Source organism: Cynocephalus volans, chromosome 4, assembly GCF_027409185.1.
Source record: "Cynocephalus volans isolate mCynVol1 chromosome 4, mCynVol1.pri, whole genome shotgun sequence".
NCBI lineage: Eukaryota > Metazoa > Chordata > Mammalia > Dermoptera > Cynocephalidae > Cynocephalus > Cynocephalus volans.
Genome location: NC_084463.1, coordinates 164,835,647 through 164,855,972, shown reverse-complemented (window position 1 = coordinate 164,855,972; position 20,326 = coordinate 164,835,647). Strand labels below are relative to the sequence as shown.

The 20,326-nt window shown below is 50.5% G+C and overlaps 1 protein-coding gene across 1 annotated transcript in view; it reads right to left on the bottom strand.

The window, feature by feature from the left end:
* Nucleotides 1–19,544, bottom strand: part of CTTN (cortactin) — a 34,282-nt gene extending 14,738 nt beyond the window's left edge. Inside the window, exons 1-11 of the mRNA XM_063092857.1 lie at nt 19,454–19,544; nt 14,046–14,142; nt 11,997–12,083; nt 11,814–11,887; nt 9,745–9,874; nt 5,931–6,041; nt 4,699–4,753; nt 3,889–3,999; nt 2,182–2,292; nt 1,368–1,478; nt 360–470 (exon numbers count right to left, since the gene is read on the bottom strand). Coding sequence (XP_062948927.1) covers nt 360–470; nt 1,368–1,478; nt 2,182–2,292; nt 3,889–3,999; nt 4,699–4,753; nt 5,931–6,041; nt 9,745–9,874; nt 11,814–11,887; nt 11,997–12,083 — 901 coding nt within the window. The 5' untranslated portion in view covers nt 14,046–14,142; nt 19,454–19,544. The remainder of the gene's footprint in view (nt 1–359; nt 471–1,367; nt 1,479–2,181; nt 2,293–3,888; nt 4,000–4,698; nt 4,754–5,930; nt 6,042–9,744; nt 9,875–11,813; nt 11,888–11,996; nt 12,084–14,045; nt 14,143–19,453) is intronic.
* Nucleotides 19,545–20,326: the final 782 nt, after the last annotated feature.

Sequence of the window (20,326 nt, the reverse complement as noted above, 5' to 3'; positions counted from 1 at the left end):
CAGTTATGGTCGACAGCAGAATGAGCTTGCGCACAGCGCTGCTGGGAGACCAGAGATACCCAAAGCTGGACACTAGACATGTTATGTGGTTAGAAGGACATAACCTGCAAACTAAACCCCCCATCCTGCAAACACAAACCCTAAAGGTGACTGAGGGCAAAGTGAATGGGGGAAGAGAGGGGTGTTGTCCCAAACCAATATGGCTCTAGCTTAAGCCTGGGTTTGACACCCCCCGCCGCCCAACAGCTGCCAGCGGTGGTTGGGAGGACGGTGTGGTGAGCACCGGCGGTGAACCCTGGAGCCTGTGCTAGAAGTGGCTGCACCGAAAGCAGGAAGGAAGGGGCTGGTGGACTCTGTGCCTTGCTGGGACTCGTGCTTGGCCAGTTTCTCCTTGTAATCAAACCCCACAGCAGAGGAGTCCTGCCTCTCGGACTGAACACCAAATTTGCCTCCGAAACCAGTCTTATAATCTGAAAATCCACAAGTGACAGTGGAGAGAACCAAGAGAGGAAACACAGCTGTGTTAGAACCACGCAAGCCTGAGCGGCAGTCAAACACATAATTTCGAGAAAGCCAAAGCTCTGCCAGGCGCAGGGCCTAGGAGACCTCACTCCACATCCCACAGCCAGAGGCTAGCTTGAAAGGTTAAAAAAAACAAACAAACTCAAAATCAGAACGCTTCAGCCAAGATCTGGAAACAGGCTAGGAACTATATCTTAAATGATTCAGTAAAGCCACTCCATGCTTGGAGGGTTATTTCTGGGGTCCTACCCACGCTGCTGACAAGAGAGCGCGCCTGTGTGTGTGTGGAGTGGGACACGTCAGACACCAAGGACTTGCAGCCACACCACCGACCCCACCGACCCCACCTCCCACCATGCAGTCTGACCCCTGGTTTAGGTCTGGGCCACACAGAAATGTTTTCAGTCCTCTCTGACTCCTTTTCCCAGGGACATGGTTCCTGTTCTCATGGGAGAATACTGGCGGTTAGGAAGGAAGTGTCTCCTGCTACAAACCGTAGCCCACTTTATGAACGAGAGCCTGTGGACTAGGAACAGTGCTGCTTTTGTGCTGTCCCGAGGGCAAAAGACAAGGGGGTCCCCACGAGTGCAGCAGGAGTGACCTGTGTTTGCTAGACAGGGTCAAACCAGTCCCCTGCAGCCTCAGCTCCACTGTGACATGGGAGGAGACAACTACCCTAGCTGAAGAGTCTTTGAGACCATGGGAGGCACAGGACAACATCAAACAGTGAAGACAAAACAAGACTGCGACATAAATATAGCAAAGACAAAACACATCCACTGACCCAGGAAGGAACAAAAGCAAACTTCCGAGGTAGCCGTGAGCATGAGGTCAAGGGAATGTACCTTTTTGGGATTCATGCAGCTGCAATTTCTCCTGGTGATCCCAGCCAAGGGCACATTTGTCTTGTCTGTCTGTCTGCACACCAAATTTTCCTCCAAACCCTTTCACATAGTCTACATGCACAATAAAAGGCCATAATCTAGTTAACAGGGAGCCCAGGTCATGGGTAGAAAATATGTTTTTCATGCACATAAATATACACAGTTGGCTAAATCCATCCTTACCCTTCTAGGTCTTTAGTAAAAATTTTAGGTAACGTCCATTAAAAGGACCAGAAAATCAGCTGGTCTACGTTCTCAGCATTGTGAGTAACCACAGACAGGACCCACAGAAGCAGCCCCAATGCATGCACCTCAGCCAGCACTGCCCAGGCAGCCCGACAGGGACAGACGCACACACGTGCGTCCACACACCACACACACGGTGCATGGGGATGGACACACACAGACACACACACAAACACACCACACCACACACACACGGTGCACGGGGACGGACGGACGGACGGATGGACGGACGGACGGACGGACGGACGGACACACGCACGCACGCACGCACGCACGCACGCACGCACGCACACACACACACAGCACAGCCATCGCTGCAAGCCACATGGGAGCCAGAACAAAATGCAAACATCTCGTTCCTCATTTAACAGCTGCCATTTAGGATCTGCTGTTTTAAACCTCCGTCGCTCATTAAAGAGAGACATCTGCGTCAAGGGCTGTCGGCAACACTTCGCCTTTCCTTTCTGTCCCAGGTAACCCCTGCACAGCAGCAGCTGCTGGCGGGAGAACAGGAGAAAACTGGAGGCACCTCTCTGTGACTCGTGCTTCTCCGTCTTGCCCTGGTAGTCGAAGCCCACAGCGCTCTTGTCCACCTTGTCTTTGTCAATGCCATACTTGCCACCAAAGCCTCTGGAGTAATCTAAAAACAAGAGAAGTGCTATTTAAAAACCAGGAACAAAATCAACAGATGTGCCCTGGTCTTAGCAGTGGATTTATCACTCAATTAAAAAAAAACAAAACAAAACAAAATCTTTTAGGCTCAGTGTGAGATCACTGAGTAAGAAGAATAATATTTAAACGTGCTATTGATGTGTAATAATATAAACATAAAGAGTGGCAGATACAGCAGGCTAATTACTGTAGCATGAAGTACCAGTTCATGAGAAGGCTCTTGGTAACAGGCTGAGCCGCAGCAGTGAGGTGTTAAGAGGTCCGTCTGCTTCACAACCGAAGTAAGCAGCGTGTGCCAAGAGGGCTGTCAAGGACACAGGACGTGTACAGAGCATCTTCCAGGAGCATCAGTTCTACTACAGCCAAGTTGTTTAACATGTTTTTTTTTGACACGAAAGCATGAATCTCTCATGGACCCACCACTGGCTCAGAATGCAGAGACCAAGTCCTGGGAGAGGGATCCTGGGGCATCGGAGCAGCACAGGCACCGTGGCCTATGCCCCAGACTGCCCAGAGGCATGTGCTGATGCTTCCCCAGAGTCTGCATGGCACGGGGCCTAGCAGCAGGTCCTGATGAGCACTGCGCACACTGGCCAAGGGGGACTAAGCAAAGTGAGAGCAAACTAACCCTATACAGCAGGCAGGGGCTGCAAACTCCAGAGCCAAGAAAGGGGTCTGGCTGGCTGGTGGGCAGGCCAGGTGAGGCCCCCGCAAATCACAGGCCGAGCTGCCCTTCAGGCCTAGGGGTGCTTTCCTCAGGGAAATGTCAAGGCCGCGTGGCCAGATCTTCCAGTGGTGGTTTTTCTTATTGTTTTTATTTTAAAGGTATCTTTTTTAAAAAAAATATTCATGCTCTCAGTTTTCAAATGTTGACAATTATTTTTAAAAATTTAAATGTGCAGACCAAACAAAACAGGTGCTGACATCTGCACCAGGGTGCTGAATCTACACAACCTTCATAAACACCCTCATGGTGAAGGCCCTGTGAGTTTACAGGGCAAAGGCAACAACCAGTACTGCCTCTAGGACAACTTGGCCTTACCTGTCAAAATTATTTTTTTCTTTTGTTTGGTGGCTGGCTGGTACATGGATCCAAACCCTTGACCCTGGCGCTACAAGGCAGCCTGGCCAGCCAAAACTCTGAATTCTATATCCATTGACCTAGCAATTCCATTTCCAGAAATTAATTATTTTGAATGATCACTCATGTGCATAAGATACAGATACAAGAATATTCACTGCTGGCTGGCTGGTTAGCTCAGCTGGTTAGAGCACAGTGTTATAACACCTAGGGTTCCGATCCCCACACCAGTTAGTCACCAAAAAAAAAAAAAAAAAAATTCACTGCTGTCAATTTATAACACCAAGAAACTGGAAATAACCTAAATTCTACATTCAAAAAAGGAATGGTTAAATAGACGATGGAATCTTCACACAATGGTGGACTGAGCTGCCACTGAAAATATGGCCAATCTACATACACTGACGTGAAAAGCACACCGTAACACCTTAAGGTAAAAACATATACACAACACCACCCGCTCGGGTGGGGGAGAAGCCACACCTCTCTGTGACTCGTGCTTCTCTGTCTTGCCCTGGTAGTCGAAGCCCACGGCGCTCTTGTCCACGCGGTCAGCCTGCACACCGTACTTGCCGCCGAAACCACTCGAGTAGTCTAAGAAGACGGCACAGTCAGCATGTGAGCCTGATGACAAACTAGTTGTCACTTTTGTTAAACTAAGCCAAATAAAACTGTGTAGGGGCCGTGACTCACAAGAAGACGCATGCACGTCTTACAACGCACAGCAAGCCACCCGCTGCAGCCCCAGGCCACGTGCTCTGGTCCCTGTCCCACTGTTGCAGGCGCTGCTCTCCCACTGGCAGACAGGAAGCTACGTGCCCACATTAACAATCACCTGTGTGGTAAAGGCTGGAGTGTAAAGCAAGGTGCGCAGCTGAAAGCTTTACAGGTAAGACCTGCTCCTCCACCGGCCCCTGCCACCTTCACTCCACCCATGGACTGAGAGCTCACTCCAGGATTACATGACACACGAGTGGCAAAATTAAACAAACTTGCAAAAACACATTGGGTACTTTAAGGAAGCGATATGTTTCCGTCTCTAACAAAAGGCTTCAGAGACTAGTGTGACGTAATGAAGGTTAATTGCCACCATGCTTAAGGCCACATGATCACGGGGATCATGTCTGTCACACAATATCCAGACGACTCAGAAACTTGGAGAGAGCAAAGTTCTCCCTGTGGCAACAGCCCACCCACCCCAAGGAACAGGCTTCACGTGACTGTGATGCCCCCGTCAAAGCCAGGCCGATGGTGGGGCTGCATGGGCTTCTGTCTGCATCTTCTACGTCTCACCTTTCTGGGAGGCGTGCTTCTCGGTCTTGCCTTGGTACTCAAAGCCCACAGCAGACTGCAATTACCAACAAGAAAAACAAAGGCAAATGCTTTTTAAAATGCCTCCAAAACAATCTGAATTCACAATATATAAAAAGACTATGAATTCATGATACATATGAAATTTTAAAACACATGAACCATGTTATTTTTCGACCTTTGGTTTCCTAAGCCAAGTGCAGGTGAAATTAATACTAAAATCTCTAATGTTTTGAATTCACACACCATGAAACATTTCACAAAGTCCCAGGAACTGCAGGGCCAAGCTGCATCTGTGGTGATCTGCCCCCAGCACTCTGCTGCAGAGCGTGCTCAGCTGATTTATTTCGGCCACAGAATACCAGTCTGGAACAACTCCCCATGCCACACATCAGGCTACTTTTCAAATAAGCCACACTGAGAACATCAGTATCAACAAGAACTGCAGTGGCTGCTGCAGCTCATGTCCCACAAGTCTCACCCCGTGCAGGGCCCCCGAGCACATGCCACCTGAGCCATGTCGGACACAGCCCCACGAGACAGGCATTATCCTTGTCCCCGTTTTCCAGACATGTAAATTTGGAACTATGGCTAATAAGTCACAAAGCCAGAATGCAGACTGCGGTCTGTCCAAAATCCAGGCTCTTGATTGCTACACTATAAAACACAGGACTTGACGGCCCTGAGGCAGAGAACCAGAACAGGCTCAGGCCCAGGACTGCCAATATCTTCACACTAACCCGCAGCCCTGGAACAGGACGTACGCATCACGCTCCGCAGCGTGGGCTCTGAACAGTGCCTCTTGCAGTGACATCCAAGCAGGAAGATGAGTGGATTGGTCCCTGCTGGCACATTCTTGGACAAATCTAAGGGTGTCCGGTACTGGGGGCCCTTAGAGAAGAGTGACCCGGCCCATGTGATGAACAGGAAGCAACACATGGGTTTTCACAGCAAACGGTGAAGGCCTTCACACTTCCCGTTCCTCCCCACATCGTCCTGTCCTCCCAGAGCATCCCAGGAGGGGACAGGCCCTGCGAGTCCTTGGGTCTGGACGCCGTCTCTGCAGTAACTCAGAGCAGGAATGCACCTGTACATTCCCGTGCATAGCCCAAAGGACAGACCTGGCGGGCGCATGGCACTATCGAAGGTAGCGCTGGTCTCCAGGGAGCACCCCCTTGCCCCGCCCTACCCCGGCCCTGCGTCCCATCACTCACCTGATCAACTCTGTCCATCTGGACCCCAAACTTGCCTCCAAAACCCCGGACTGAGTCAACCTGCGAGCAGTGCTTGGAAAGTTTTGACTGATATTCATGGCCGACAGCTGACTGGAACAAGGTCCAAAAACAAAGTATTACATACCCAGCCACAGCGCTGTGCCTCACTTCCTCCCAGGGCAGGGGCTGGGACAGCCGCCCTCTGGTCACCGCAGGGGACCTTATTCAATGCACCCACCCAAGTAGTCCACAAAGGGGAACTTGGCTCCTGGAAGGGGCCACAGCCCTGAGCTGTCGCAGCCCCTGGAGCAGGTTCACTGCACACCCTCAGCTCGGGCCCCCAGGAGGCCGCCCTGGAACCCCACCAAAGGTGGGGGCTGCAGACATGACCAGGCACAAGGCAAGTGCACCTGCAGCCTGCAACACAATTCACAGGCTCTGTCTACATGGAGACTGCTGACAACACAGTCACACTGAGAAAGTGAGACGTTTCACACCACGCGACCCAAGAATCAAGACAAAAAAGTTTATTTTGCTAACAAACTGAAACACAGACACATATGTTTTAGTTATAACACAGATTCAGATTCAACATCTTCAAGCATGGGCTCCATGCAGGCAGAAGCTGGTGCCGCCACCTGCAGCAGCTCATACCAGGGTAGCCAACATCATCAGCCTCCATCAGAGAAGGACACAGGTTCAGGGACCATCTGTTCAATCATGCATCGACTGAGAGCAAAGCAAGGAGGGCAGCCAGCTCCACCAGGCCCTCCACCGCGCAGTCAGCAGACCATGCCTGCAGGCCAGACCCGGCACCAGCTCACTCTGTAGATCCTTCTGGAACACGTCCACATCTACTCACTGACATGCTGTCTGGGGCTGCTTTTGTGATTTCACCACCTAGTATGGCAGTTTCAACAGAGACCCTGTGGTCCACGAAGCCAAGAAGACAGACTGCCACAGAGCCCCTGCCTCACTCTGGCCCCAGGTGGCTCTTTACCTTCGGAGATAGCAAGGCCCTCCTCAAGGTGGACAGTGGTTAGGCAACTCCTTCGTGGACGGGGGAACACGGGGCCCAGTGCAGGGCGTGGAGACAGTCACAGAACATCCAAACCTTCTCACTCCACCTGTAAGCAGCCCCCAACCACGATGCCCCACAGAGAGGAGCTGGCCATGCGCACCTGATGTCCTTTTGGATGGTTTGTTTACAACTTCACAAAGCTACCGGGTTTAGGATGTGACCAAAGCATATTCCACACCATCACTGCCACTCAGCAGGCAATGCAGTGTCCTGATGGAAAAGCAGGTTTTGCTCTTCACCTCCTCTTCTTCCAACGTCTGTTCTGAGGTGGGCAGCCAAGTCAATCCACACAAGCCACAGCCCTGAATCCCTCTGTGGCAGAGACCCCCACCTGCAGCCCCCAGGGCCCCACCCAAAAACCAGAGAAGAAGGAATGGCAAGAGACAGTCATGCCAAGGGGATTCCCCGGCACAATTTTTCATTGGAAACAAGTTATAAGAAAATTGTTCCAAAAATATGGCCAGAGTGACAGCTTGGCAGTATTTCCAGCTCTTTGATTGAAACAGATTTATCCCCAAAATTGCCTTTGATTTGATACTGACAAGCTCACATCATTATTAGACAGCGTGAGGCAGAGCCCTGTCCAGCAGCCTGGGGTGGACCTTGGGGTTCTAGGATGCAGTAGATGAGGGGAGGGGAAGAGTCTGCAGCCAGACCATGCACCTCCAGCTCCAGAAAGGCTGCCACTGCTCGGGCCAGCATAAACAGTCCCTGCAACGCAGTCCTTGCTCCTCTCGTGAGTGCACACCAGCCCAGGATGTGCTGTCTTCTGCCAAGTCTCTCAAATTCCTAAGACAGGGACCCCAGGTCCTTTTTTCAATTTCTGGAGAAGGCAGGTTACAACAACTTAAGCCTTTATCCTTGGGCTTGAAATCTGAGTTACTTGTGAAGAGATTTGTTTCATAGTGCTCACGTGAATTGAGTGCTCACCTTTCCTAAATGCACGGCAAGGGACAGCAGGGAGGACCCGGGAGCCAGCAAGGGCTCAGCACAGCAGCCCCCTGGCTGGGTTCACGTCTGGAGGACGATCATCCAACTCTGCCAGCTGAAGAAATGAGAGTACATCTCCACAAGATGGTGGCATTCCTTGAGCCACTGGGTACTGTCAGCGAATGAGCCAGAGAAATGCACCTCTGGACACTCACAAGACATGCCCGGAGCACCCGCATGGTACCACGAGGTGAAGACAAGCCCTGGCCCTCGAAAAGCCCAGACCAGAGGGGAGAGTCCCAGTGGAAAAGCCAGAAGTGGTGCACATGGGGAAGGGCAGGGCTCTTCAGGGAAGCTCCTTGGACTAGAAAAGGCCTGAGCTGCAGGTTCAGAGATGCGTGAGATTCAGGCCAAAGAGAGGCCGGTGCGAGTGGCAGCAGGGGAGCCAGAGGTCGCTACACTTTCGTTATCAAGCTCTCCCTGATCACTTGCCATTATTTTCATCGGCATGTAATTTTTACCAACCCAGAGTCACGACCCAAGTTTCACAATGATTTCTCTTTGCTGTAACTCTGCAACATCTCAGTGAGCGCAAGCCTGGGTTTGGGGTGGGAAAGTCCTCTACCTGCTTGATTCTTGCACTACCCTAGACACATGCGTTTTGCATGTTTGTCTATCCTCTTAAAACCTGCCAGAGTTTTTTTAGAATCCAAAAGTGATTCTTCTGCCCACATTGCGGTTTCACTGTCAGGACACCTCTGTGGTGGTGACAGTGACACAGCAACATCGTATCTCTTTCCTGCAGACGGCTCCTGGGCAACTCCAGCCTGTTTTTGGACGTGGTCTGGGGTCCCTCCCAGCCCCCTACATAGTCCACACTGCTGGTGTCCAGAGTGAGGCGCCGCACACTGGGATACAGCCATGTCACTCCATGCCAGCTCAGACATTTAATTCGATGCATGAGGGCAAGTGTATGAAACTGCTGACCAGGATCATTTCCCTCCCACCCACAATGGAAAGTCAAATGTGTCAGGTCACAACAATCCCACGCCACTCAGACTTGGAAGCTCACCTCTACCAGGATGTCTGCAGAATCCAAAGACCTGCTTCCTTGCAGAAACAGTGAACACACTGAAGTTTACACCATCTTCTCTGGGGGGACAATCAGCTCTCCCGTGCTAACATCCGCTCCCTTTCTCTTAAGGTAGAGAAGACCTAAAGCACCACCAGAGGCTGATGCAGTCCATCGATAATGGCGCAGAGCATCTGCTGGCTAGCCGAAACCCTACCAGTGACTACTCGCAGGATTCCCAGCCATCTCCCCACACCTCGCCAGTACCAGTCCCACGCTGAAGGCCAGGCCGCTGTGATGGTCACCAGGCACAGGAGGGTGCTAGCTGACTGTGGGCTGAGCTTCCACGCTGGTATGAAACAAGGGACCACAGATCTGGATTTGGTCTGCACGTTGGCATGACTCAGGCTGCAGCTGGAACTGCAGGCAGCAGTGGTGATGACTATGACATCTGCAGTCAGGATGCTTCTGGACTTCTGTCCTGATCACAAAGCCAGCCTCTGGGAGCCAATGTCCCCCACCACAACCCACCCCCAGGGCCTACACCTCACCCACTTTCCAGCACCTCTGAGAATTGTTCAACCAACAGAGGACTACTCTGGGCAAATCTCATCCTTAACAAATTGACTCAAAACTTTTAATCTAAGGAAAAAATTTCAGGGACAACTTGCTAATCACGTGAGAGGTCCCAGCATGCCCGGAGCCCGGCACAGGCTGACAGGGCCACTTACTTTATCCATTCTGTCTTGTTCCACGCCAAATTTCCCTCCATAGCCATGGGAGGCTTTTGGTCCTGTTTCCAGCTCCTTCTCCTTAAGGGTCTGGTGTTCTTGAAAAACATTCTCTCTCAGCTTGTGTATGCTTGCAGAGGACAGAGAAAAATAGGAACAAATCAATAAACAGATGTGCATCCCTGCCTTCCAGTAGCATAAATAAAGATAGGTGACACTACTTTCATAAACTTCTAAGGTTTCGTTATTTGGTGCTCACCAAAGCCCCTGCCTTCACTGTGCCTTCCTGATTGTTCTGCCTCCACTTTGGCAATGCTCAGTCAGATGGAAGTTTACTGGAAGAAGGAACACTAATCTGAATATGTATGTGGGATCATCCTAGCTCCACAGAGGTGTGAACTTGACTCCCCCTGGAGAATAGCTTCTCGCTTTATCAGACAAATGAGTTAGGAAAGCTAGCTCTGTAAACATCATCCAGAAGCAAGGGACGAAAGTCAAAGGTCCCTCACTGCAGATGTCCCAAAGACACCATAGAACCCAGGGACACTAAACACTTAGCTAGTTTGTCTTTACTTAAAGTACTCCAGCTTTTTATATGTTCAAAGATGAGATGAAAGGCCTTCAGAATTTACCATCTAAAAGCTTTTTATTATTTTAAATACAGGGGATAGTGAAACAGATCATAAGACGTGATCAAAATGTGGCAGGCTAGGAAGCAGTTATCACCACGACCCCAGAGTGGCACGAAGGCCCCCTCAACATGGAGCCTGCCTGCCCAGGAGACACCAGGTCCTCACCTTCAACAGCAGGACAACAATCCCAAGAGTGTGGGTGAAATACAAACCAGCCTTGGAAACCACCGACCCCTTGCCACGAGCAGGAGAAAGAAAGACCGCACAACTAAAGCCAGGGAAAGGACCAGAAATGCCCACGTCAAGACCTGTCCTCCTCCCATGCGTTCCCTCCCTGAACCCTAGTCAATCCAGAGGCTGTCAGTACCCGAGAGCTCCGTGTGCTCTCCAATCCACCCTCCCCAACATGTTTTGCAGCCCCAGGGAACAGAGAGATGAGGAGGTTCAGATGACTTAACCAATTCAGGGTCTACCTAACCCCAGAGCAGATAACCCAAGGCCACACCAGACCCTGGGTCAGCTCCCATATCCAGCCCCTCTCCCAGCGAGCCCGGGGCCTTCTGTGTTCTCAGGCTGCTCCTGTCAGGGAGTGGGCTGAGCCAAACAGCAAGAGACCAACACTTGTGTCTAAAAAGCCACTGTGTAGACTTTGTCTTCTTTTCTGGGTGATTTACTGAGTATTTCTCAGCCAAAGATACTGCAGCCAAGCAAGACAGGGTCTTCCCAAAGTACCAAAGCAGGTCACCCGGTCAGCGGTGCTGCCCTCACAACTAGGGAACTGGAGGAACCCAGCAGGGCTTAAAATAAGCCACATTTTGAAGTTCCTTTTATCTACACTTCCTGACCAGAAAACAAACCATTGGGAGAGCTGGCATTTTAGATAGTGCCAAGTCGGAAACAATGACATGGTCCACTCAGCTCTCCTATTTTGGGCTTTTCATAAGAACACAAAGCTTAGGATTCAGCTCACAGTATCCAACTATTAAATTCCACAATGCACAATAATTTCCAGACAATAATAAAATTAAGGGGGAGGGGGATGATTAAGGTCTAAGTTATTCCAAGACATCTCACACTTTAGAAACCTCCCACTTGTAGAAAGAAGAGCTCAGATCACTAACTGTGCTCCTTGATGAAAACCACAATACTGAAAAGTAGATTCTTCGGAATTACAAATACAAGAATTGTTTGCAATGGGAATTTTTTAATTATGGAGTATATATGTATGTATATGCACACACACAAGCACATGCGTTAAAAACACATATCATGTCTGATATTCACCTACTGTATAAACATCAGGTCAACAAGACACACAAAAGCAATGTTGACACGCGGCAGCGCTGCACAGGTTGATCGGAGGGCGACTGTGCCTTGCTTCACAAGCACCCCCCTCCCAGAGCATCACACACGTTACAACATCACGAGGTCTCTTACTTGATGTGCTCCTGGTGCCCGGACCCCTGCACAGTTTTGGCGCCCCATCTTTGTTCTTTTTCACTGACATCATTCTGGAAAGAAAAACAACAGGTAAACCCCCACACCCTGGACAGTAAAACAAAAAACCTAGGAAAATCACTGCAAGAAAAACAGAAAGCAAAGGTGGCTGGTGATTCCTACCACAAAATCGGGGTCAGTTTCCCAGTCGTCAGCTCCCCCATCATCCGGGGTGATGGACACGGCGTGGCCTGCCGAAGCTTTCCACATCTGCAAGAGCAGCACCCAAGGTAACAGAGACCTCAGAGACCATCCCCAGAGGTCAACAGATACGCCCAGACCATAACTACCGAGACACTAAGACAGCACATGGAGGGCCGGGGGCACGTGACCTCACAATCCTTCACAATCCCTAAGCTTGAACGACAACTGCAGGAATAAAAGAAACTTCATACTGAGAGCTCTAACACTGCTGTCACCTGGCATCAGAAACACACCAGAAATGCTCTTTGGCTTCAGCTCAAGTGAGAAAATTTTCAAGGAAACAGAAAAGTCAGGTGTGCACTTACTTCATCCAGTAAGAACATATCCCCATTCTGCTAAGTCTGAGGACAACACTGTTTTCCAAGCAAAAAAAAAAAAGCACCATTTTCGGCTGCATAGCATTAGAGTATACTGAATGTTACTAAAGGTGAAATTCCTGATACATGTATTTTATCATGATTTTTTTAAAAAGAGCACCTATTTTGATTTCAACTACTTACTAGAAATATAACAATGATTTTCTTAATTCAGACTGACAACTTAACAAGTGTTTCAAGTAATTTATTAGAGGGTGCATTACCACCCACTTCGGCAAAAACAGTATGTAAAATACCAGCTCCTTCTGTATCAGGAGGCTCTGGAAGTGGGTCGGCACCTTCCCCCACTCGGGCCATAAGCCTCTGAGGTTCTACAGGTTACAGAGAACACAACTGCAGACACTAACCAGTAATCCTTTTTGTAACGGAAAAGGTAAAATCTAACCTTTAAAGGTTTAAAATTTTTAAAACTGCATATGAAAGGAATTGATTCACTTTCCAAAGAAATATTAATAAATATCTCATAAGCCATGAAACAAGTGAAAGATGATTTTAATTCAACCAACCAGAAGCTGCGCCTAGCAGTCTAAACTGAGGACATCCAATTTCCTCCTCCTCGGGCACCACACCACTACTCTTGTGGCTTGAGTTAAGACAGGACCAACGCCCTTCACTAGCATGAGAATCCCCCACCCCCATTAAGACCCACTCCCTCTAGTTCTCTGGAGCGGCAGCAGGAGGAGCACCAGGGTGTGGCGCTCTCAAATGTTGAGATGTGACCCCTGCTGCATCACCAGGGTGAGGAATTGTTTGCCACCAGGCAGGACAGGACCAGTAATGCCCCTCAAAAGAGGGGCACCTACAACCTCATCTAGAGGTCCCAAAGCAAGGCAAGACTTTCCCAACTGTGATCTGCTTTTGACAGAATTTTAGAAAGCAGATGAACTATAATTTTAGCAATGAAAGGCACAACCAGACAGTCTAGTCCCGTTCACATGCGCCCGTTTACAAAGAAAGGGCTGCAGGAAAGCCAAAGGGTCTGCCCACAGACTCACGTTCATCCCCCGGCACCACACCATCCTGAAGACTGGCTGCCCACCTGCGGGCCTTCAGCTGCCTATAGTTTCAACCACTGAGGAAAGGGTCCCAGAAAAGGAGAGAGGGGTTTGTAGAGGGCTGGTAAGGCCAACTTTCACCAATAAGTCAAAGGGGAAAGCAGGTGTCTTTGCCCGTACTGCCTCAGACTCACCAGGGAAAGACTGGCAGAGTCCTCACTGATCTCTCTGGAAGCCAGCTTCCCCAGAAGGCAGAGTGGCACTTCCGTAAGCTTCACAAGGTTCACAAGGTCATGCCTGGCGGCTCTGCCCATTTTGAACAAAATACACAGAAAAAGGGCTATACTGCCTCCAAGGACAGAAACAACTCTTGTCCCTCAATTCCAGAGCTTTCTGCAACTCCTTCCTCTAAGTCACAGGCAACGGTAGAAACTGGACTGTATTTTTTAAACAACGAAATTTCCTTCCAGACAATTGCTGTCCCTCTCCCTGCAAACCCACCAGCACAGCACACCTCCCCACCCCCTTGTTACAGGGATTTTACTTTTACCATGCGAGGGGGAAAGAATGTTACCGAATGTTCACAACTGACAAACCTTTCTTTCCGGCTGAAGATGAAAGGCTGGTCACAAAACTCTGTTTAAAACACAGTAATCCAATGAAGAACTTCCAGGCATTTGGGAATGATTCCGTCTGTAAAAAGATTTAAGGGTAAAAAGCTCAAAAAGATTACAGCTGACAGAATCTCTTGGCAAATCCCTGTGTGTGGAGATCTTTTCAGAATACCTCGGAAATCCTCCCAAACATAACAAGAAAGAAATTTGAAAGGAGGATGGGAAGATTTACATTTTACTAATCAAAAAGCTCAATATAGAGGAAATTAAGAAATAAGAAGTTTCAAAAGATTTATAAATACATGACATTTCTTAACGCAAACAGAAATTATGGCCTCAAGTGCTAGCATACATTTCCTGTGTGCTATAATCCTAACAGATTTACAGTTTTTGTTCATTCTAATTTATGGCATTGCTAAAACAATAAAATTCTATTACTGACTTTTTAAAAAATATAAGAAAATCACTCCTTGAAGGGATCACGATGTGGCTGAGAGAAAAAAACCAGTACATCCTCAGAGAGCTAAGAAGTAGGCTGCATTTCTAATGAGCGTATCTGGTTACTGCACAGAGAACAGGACTCCAATTCCCCAGACACAGCACTACCAGACATCACACATTAGATGAATAAAAGCCCTGTGTCCCCCAGGAACAGGCCGGTCACAGGCAGAGCCACCTGAACCAGCATGCAGCTTCTCTCGCCTCGGCCCGCCCTGAGCACAATGGCACCGGCTGGCTCTCCCTGTACTGCACTTCATTAATTTCCTATGTGGTTCCTGCCCCAACTATGTGCTCCTCTCCCTCCCCAGTCTCCTCTGGAAATCCTAACTTCTGTGGACTGCTAAGCACATTCTGGCCACTGCACTTACTAGTGTACTCAACAAGCATCTATAAAAATCCACCCAAAGGCAGCTAGTGATAGGCTCTAATCTTCAATAATTTTCCCCTCTATACTTTAAAAATCATGAAAATAACTGATTGAAAAATAAACTTGGGTATTTTTGGGGTCCAAAGATGATGTCCCTGGACCACTACCTCAATACTATACACAAAAAATAACTAAAAATGGGCCGAGCCCGTGGCTCACTCGGGAGAGTGTGGCGCTGGGAGTGCCGAGGCCGCGGGTTCGGATCCCATATAGGGATGGCCGGTTTGCTCACTGGGTGAGCGTGGTGCTGACAACACCAAGTCAAGGGTTAAGATCCCCTTACCGGTCATCTTTTAAAGAAAAAATAAATAAATAAATAACTAAAAAGTAAAGTCCTAAATAGGTGTGTGGTATTGTGAAAATATATCTTTGGTCTCCATACCTATCTCCTGACATACAACTCCTAAGATCCTTAGAATCTCCAAAATGATAAGTTCTTTTGTATGCTAATAGTGCTGGCAGCCCCTAGGTGGCTTCAGAATGGGGGCTGGCCACAGAAAAGACCAAGGTGGGACTTTTAGTCCAACCCCCACCCCCCCACCCCCACCCCCCGCAACCTCAGAGGAGGGGAGAGAGGCTAGAGGTTAAGTTGATCACCAGTGGTGAATGATTTAATCAATCCTGCCTATGTAGTGGCACCTCCATAAAAACCCAAGAGGCCTGGGTTCAGGGAGCTTCTGCACAGCTGAACTCATCCACACACTGGGAGGGTGGCCCTCCCCAATTCCACCAGAATGGAAGCTCCAATTCCACCAGAATGTGCTTGCGCTTGCTCGGGACATTCCCAGACCTCACCCTATGTATCTCTTCATCTGGTTATTTATTTGTATCCTTTAAAATATCCTTTGTAATAAACTAGTAAAGGTAAGTACTGTTGTAAGCAAGTGTTTCCCTGAGTTCTGTGAACTTCTCTTCTAGCAAACTAATCAAACCCAAGGAGGGGTTGCAGGAACCTGATTTATACAGCTGGTTGGTCAGAAGTTCCAGAGGCCTGGATTTGTATCTGAAGTGGGGGCAGTGTCAGGGACTGAGCCCTCACCCTATGGGATCTGACACTATCTCCAGGTAGACAGTGTTGGAATTAAACTGAATTGGAAAACACCAAGCTGGTGTCCACTGGAGAATCGCTGGCTTGCTTGCCAGTGGGAAGAAATCCCCAAACATTTAGTCACAGAGGTCAGTCTTCTGCGTGGATGACTGTGCTGTGAGAGCAGAGAAAAGTCGGTGTGTTTCTCACACTTACTCAATGTGTAAATTTTCGTGACCTTGAATCTGGCAATAGTTTCTCAGATGTGACACCAAAAACACATGCAAGAGAAAAAATAGATAAATTGAATAAAATTTAAAACTCTGTGTTTCAGGGCCGGCCCGTGGCTCACTTGGGAGAGCGTGGTGCTGACAACTCCAAGTCAGGGGTTAAGATCCCCTTATTGGTCATCTTTAAACAAAACAAAACAAAACAAAAAAAAAACTGTGTTTCAAAGAATACCATCAAGGGGCCGAGCCCGTGGCGCACTTGGTAGAGTGCTGCGCTGGGAGCGCGGCAACGCTCCCGCCGCGGGTTCGGATCCTATATAGGACTGACCAGTGCACTCACTGGCTCAGTGCACTCACTGGCTGAGTGCCGGTCACGAAAAAAAAAAAAAAAGAATACCATCAAGAAAGTGAAAGGACAATCCATTGAAAGAAACTATTTTCAAACCATATATCCAGAATATGTAATGAACTCTTACAACTCAATAAAAAGGACAAATAATTCCCTTTAAGAATGGGTGGAGGATCTGAATAGACAATTCTCCAAGAAAAATATACTAAAGGTCGTGAAAAGATGTTCAATATCATTAATCATCAGGGAAATGCAAATTAAAACCATAACAAAATATGACTTCATATCTACTAGGATGGCTAAAATCACAAAGACAGACAATAACAAGTGTTGATGAGGGTGTGGAGAGATGAGAGCCCTCAGGTATTGCTGGTGGGAATGGAAAATGGAAAATGAAAAGGTCTAGCAGTTCCTCAAAAGGTTAAAGTAGGAACTGTACAACCTAGAGCCTCTACTCCAGGTGTACCTGAGAAGTGGATGTGCGAATCCACACAAAAACTTTGACATGAATATTCATAACTGGATTATTCATAATAGCCAAAAAGCAGAGATAACCCAAATGTCCAACAAATGAACAGATACAAAATATGTGTTCTATCCACACAATGGAATACCATTCAGCTATAAAAAGGAATGAAGTTCTGACATATAGTATAATGTTGATGAGCCTTGAAAACATCATGCTAAGCGAAAGAAACCAGACACAGAAGACCACACATTACAGGACTCCACTTATACAAAATGCCCAAAAGTGGCAAGTCTATAGAGACAAAAAGTACAGTCATGGTTGCCCAGGGCTGCAGGACATGGTGGTGGTGAGGGATGGCAGATGATGCTGAAGAGTACAAGGTTTCTTTCTGAGGTGATGAAACTGCTCTAAAATTGATTATGGTGATGGCTGCACAACTCTGTAGATATACTAAAAATCAATGAACTATACACATTAAATGAATGAACTGTCTGGTCTGTGAATTATATCTCAATGGAGCTGCTACCAAAAAATACTGTTAAAAAAAAATGCCTCTACCTAGCACCATTAATATTAAACCTCCCTTGCAAATGTCACGTGTGCAAATCAAGATTGCACAAATATGAAGTAGCCTTGCCCTGGGTAAACACAGTGGAATAACTCCTGTACAGAACATTTTAAACGATGGGATAAAACCACTCATCCAGAATCAGCCTTCCCTTAACCTCACCACCGCCTAGTAGAAAGCCGGAGAGCAGACAGGCATCTGAGCAGCCGTGACAGGTATCACAGGCCCACTCCCCAGCACCCTTACTGCAGTTTACTCAAAGCAACGTGTGAGCAGAGGGGAGTGGGCTTGCCTGTACCTGACCACAGGGGGGGCCAGCCTAGACCACAGTCCCCTGCTCCCAACCGCCCCAGGCCATGGGAAGATTGCGACACAGTAACCAGCGCCCTCAATGACTCACACGTTTCACCAGCACTTTCTGAGCCCTACTGCGTGGCACCGACCGAAGGTCTGGATCACCAGTCAAGTTCACTGCATTTTAAAGTGCCAAAAGTGTTTTAAAGACAAGTCCATCAAAACGCTTCCATTAAAAGTCAGCCTGACTGGAGGTAAATTTTCTGTTACTGGGGGACCTAATACGAAAAACAACTCTGCCTCCCCAGCGCTTTATTCCTGTACGTCTGAAAGTCCCACCTAAAAGTCTCCTTCTTCCTTGTTGCCCCACTATCCGGAGGATTTTCCCTGCAGGGCACTGACTCAGCGCGGCCGGCCCGGGAGCGGGTCAGCCAAGTCGAATCATAGCCCCAAAGCAGCTCAGGCACACCCGGCACGGCCCCGGCGAGCGCTCTGCAGGGCGCGCGCTTCCGAAGAGCCAGCCCCAGGGCGCCCGCCCCTCGCCCGAGACCCTCTGCGCGACGGACATCCCCTGGAACATCCAGGCGGCCGAAATACAGCAGGCAGAAAACCCCACAGCACCTTTCCGACGACTTCCAACACATGCACGGGGCGGACGGTTCCAAATTTAGAGCCTCCCGACCAGCGGCAGCTGCGCCTGCCGCCGCCTTCCCTCTGACCTGGTTGCAAGGCCAGGTCCGGGTAGGAGCCGGCCCGGCCGGACCCCGAGCCCCCACCCCCTTCCCCAGCCCCTCGGGCCCCCACCTCCTTTCCTCTTGGACCCTCATCCCCCTCCCCTAGAGCCCCTCGAGCCCCCACCCCCTCCCCCTAGTCCCTGGGACCCCCACCCCCTCCCCTAGAGCCCCTCGAGCCCCCACCCCCTCCCCCTAGTCCCTGGGACCCCCACCCCCTTCCCCTAGTCCCTCGACCCCCACCCCCTTCCCCTAGTCCCTGGGACCCCCCACACCCTCCACCTAGTCCCTCGAGCCCCCACCCCCTTCCCCTAGTCCCTCGAGCCCCCAACCCCTCGTCCATGGGACCCCCCCCACCCCCTCCCCCTAGTCCCTGGGACCCCTACACCCTTGGCCTAGCCCCCGGGCCCCTCCCTCCCTCTAGCCCCTCGGGCCCCCAACCCCTTCGCCTAGCCCCCCGGGTCCCTCTCTCTAGCCCTTAGGACCCTGCCCCCCGCCTCTCCAATCGCCCCCTCCCGCGAATGCCGGCTCCTCCCCCTCAGGCCCTCCCGGTGCACCCCCGCCCCGTCAGGACCCCCGGGCCTCCTCATCGGACCCCAGCCCCTGCCCTCAGCCGCGGCCCCGCCTCAGGTCGGGGAATCCTCGCCCGCCCCTCGCCCGAAACCGCAAGCGGAAGAGCGGCGAGACCGCTGCGGCCGCTGCTTCCTTCCCGTTTCGGGCCCGGCGGCGGCGCCTGAGAGCGCGGCGGAAGGGCGGCCCTCGCGCCCGGGCGGGCGGGCGCCGCACTCGCTCACCGCCGCTGGGTCGGTCCGCCCGGGTCGGCCCCGCGCCCGCCGCGCGAACCTCACCCGCCGCTCCCAGGATCCGGCTCCACTTCCGGTTCCGCGGGGCGGGGGCGGGGCCGCATCCGGGTCCCCGCGAGGCCCCGCCCGCGCCCGGCCCGGCCCGGCCCGGCTACTCACGCTGCGCACGCTCGTTCACCGCGAGCCTGCCGAGATAAACGTTTGCTCGTGGAGAGCGAGTTTCCCGGGCGCCCGCCCTGTGCGGATGGGTGTGCTGGGATGCAGACAATCCAAGGTGGCACCGCCCCGGGTGAGAGAGGGGCAATGCCATGTGCCCGAGCCCCGAGGACTCACAGGAGGTGGCTCTGACGGCCAGTCAGCTGGAGGGAACAAGCCTCTTCTTCATCCATCCCTCCATCCATCCTCCACTCATTCACCCACCCACACATCCTTCCATTCACTCATCCTTCCACCCATCCACTCACCCACCTATCCATGCATCCACCCATCCATCCATCCACCCACCCATCCACGCGCCCATCCTTCCATCCACGCACCCATCCATCCACCCATCCATTTACTCATCCACTCATCCACCTACCCATCCACCCATCCACCCATCCACCCACCTACCTACCCATCCATCCACTCACCTACCCATCCACCCATCCACCTACCCATCCACCCATCCACCTACCCATCCACCCATCCACCCACCTACCTACCCATCCATCCACTCACCTACCCATCCACCCATCCACCTACCCATCCACCCATCCACCTACCCATCCACCCATCCACCCACCTACCTACCCATCCATCCACTCACCTACCCATCCACCCATCCACCTACTCATCCACCTACCCATCCACCCACCTACCCAC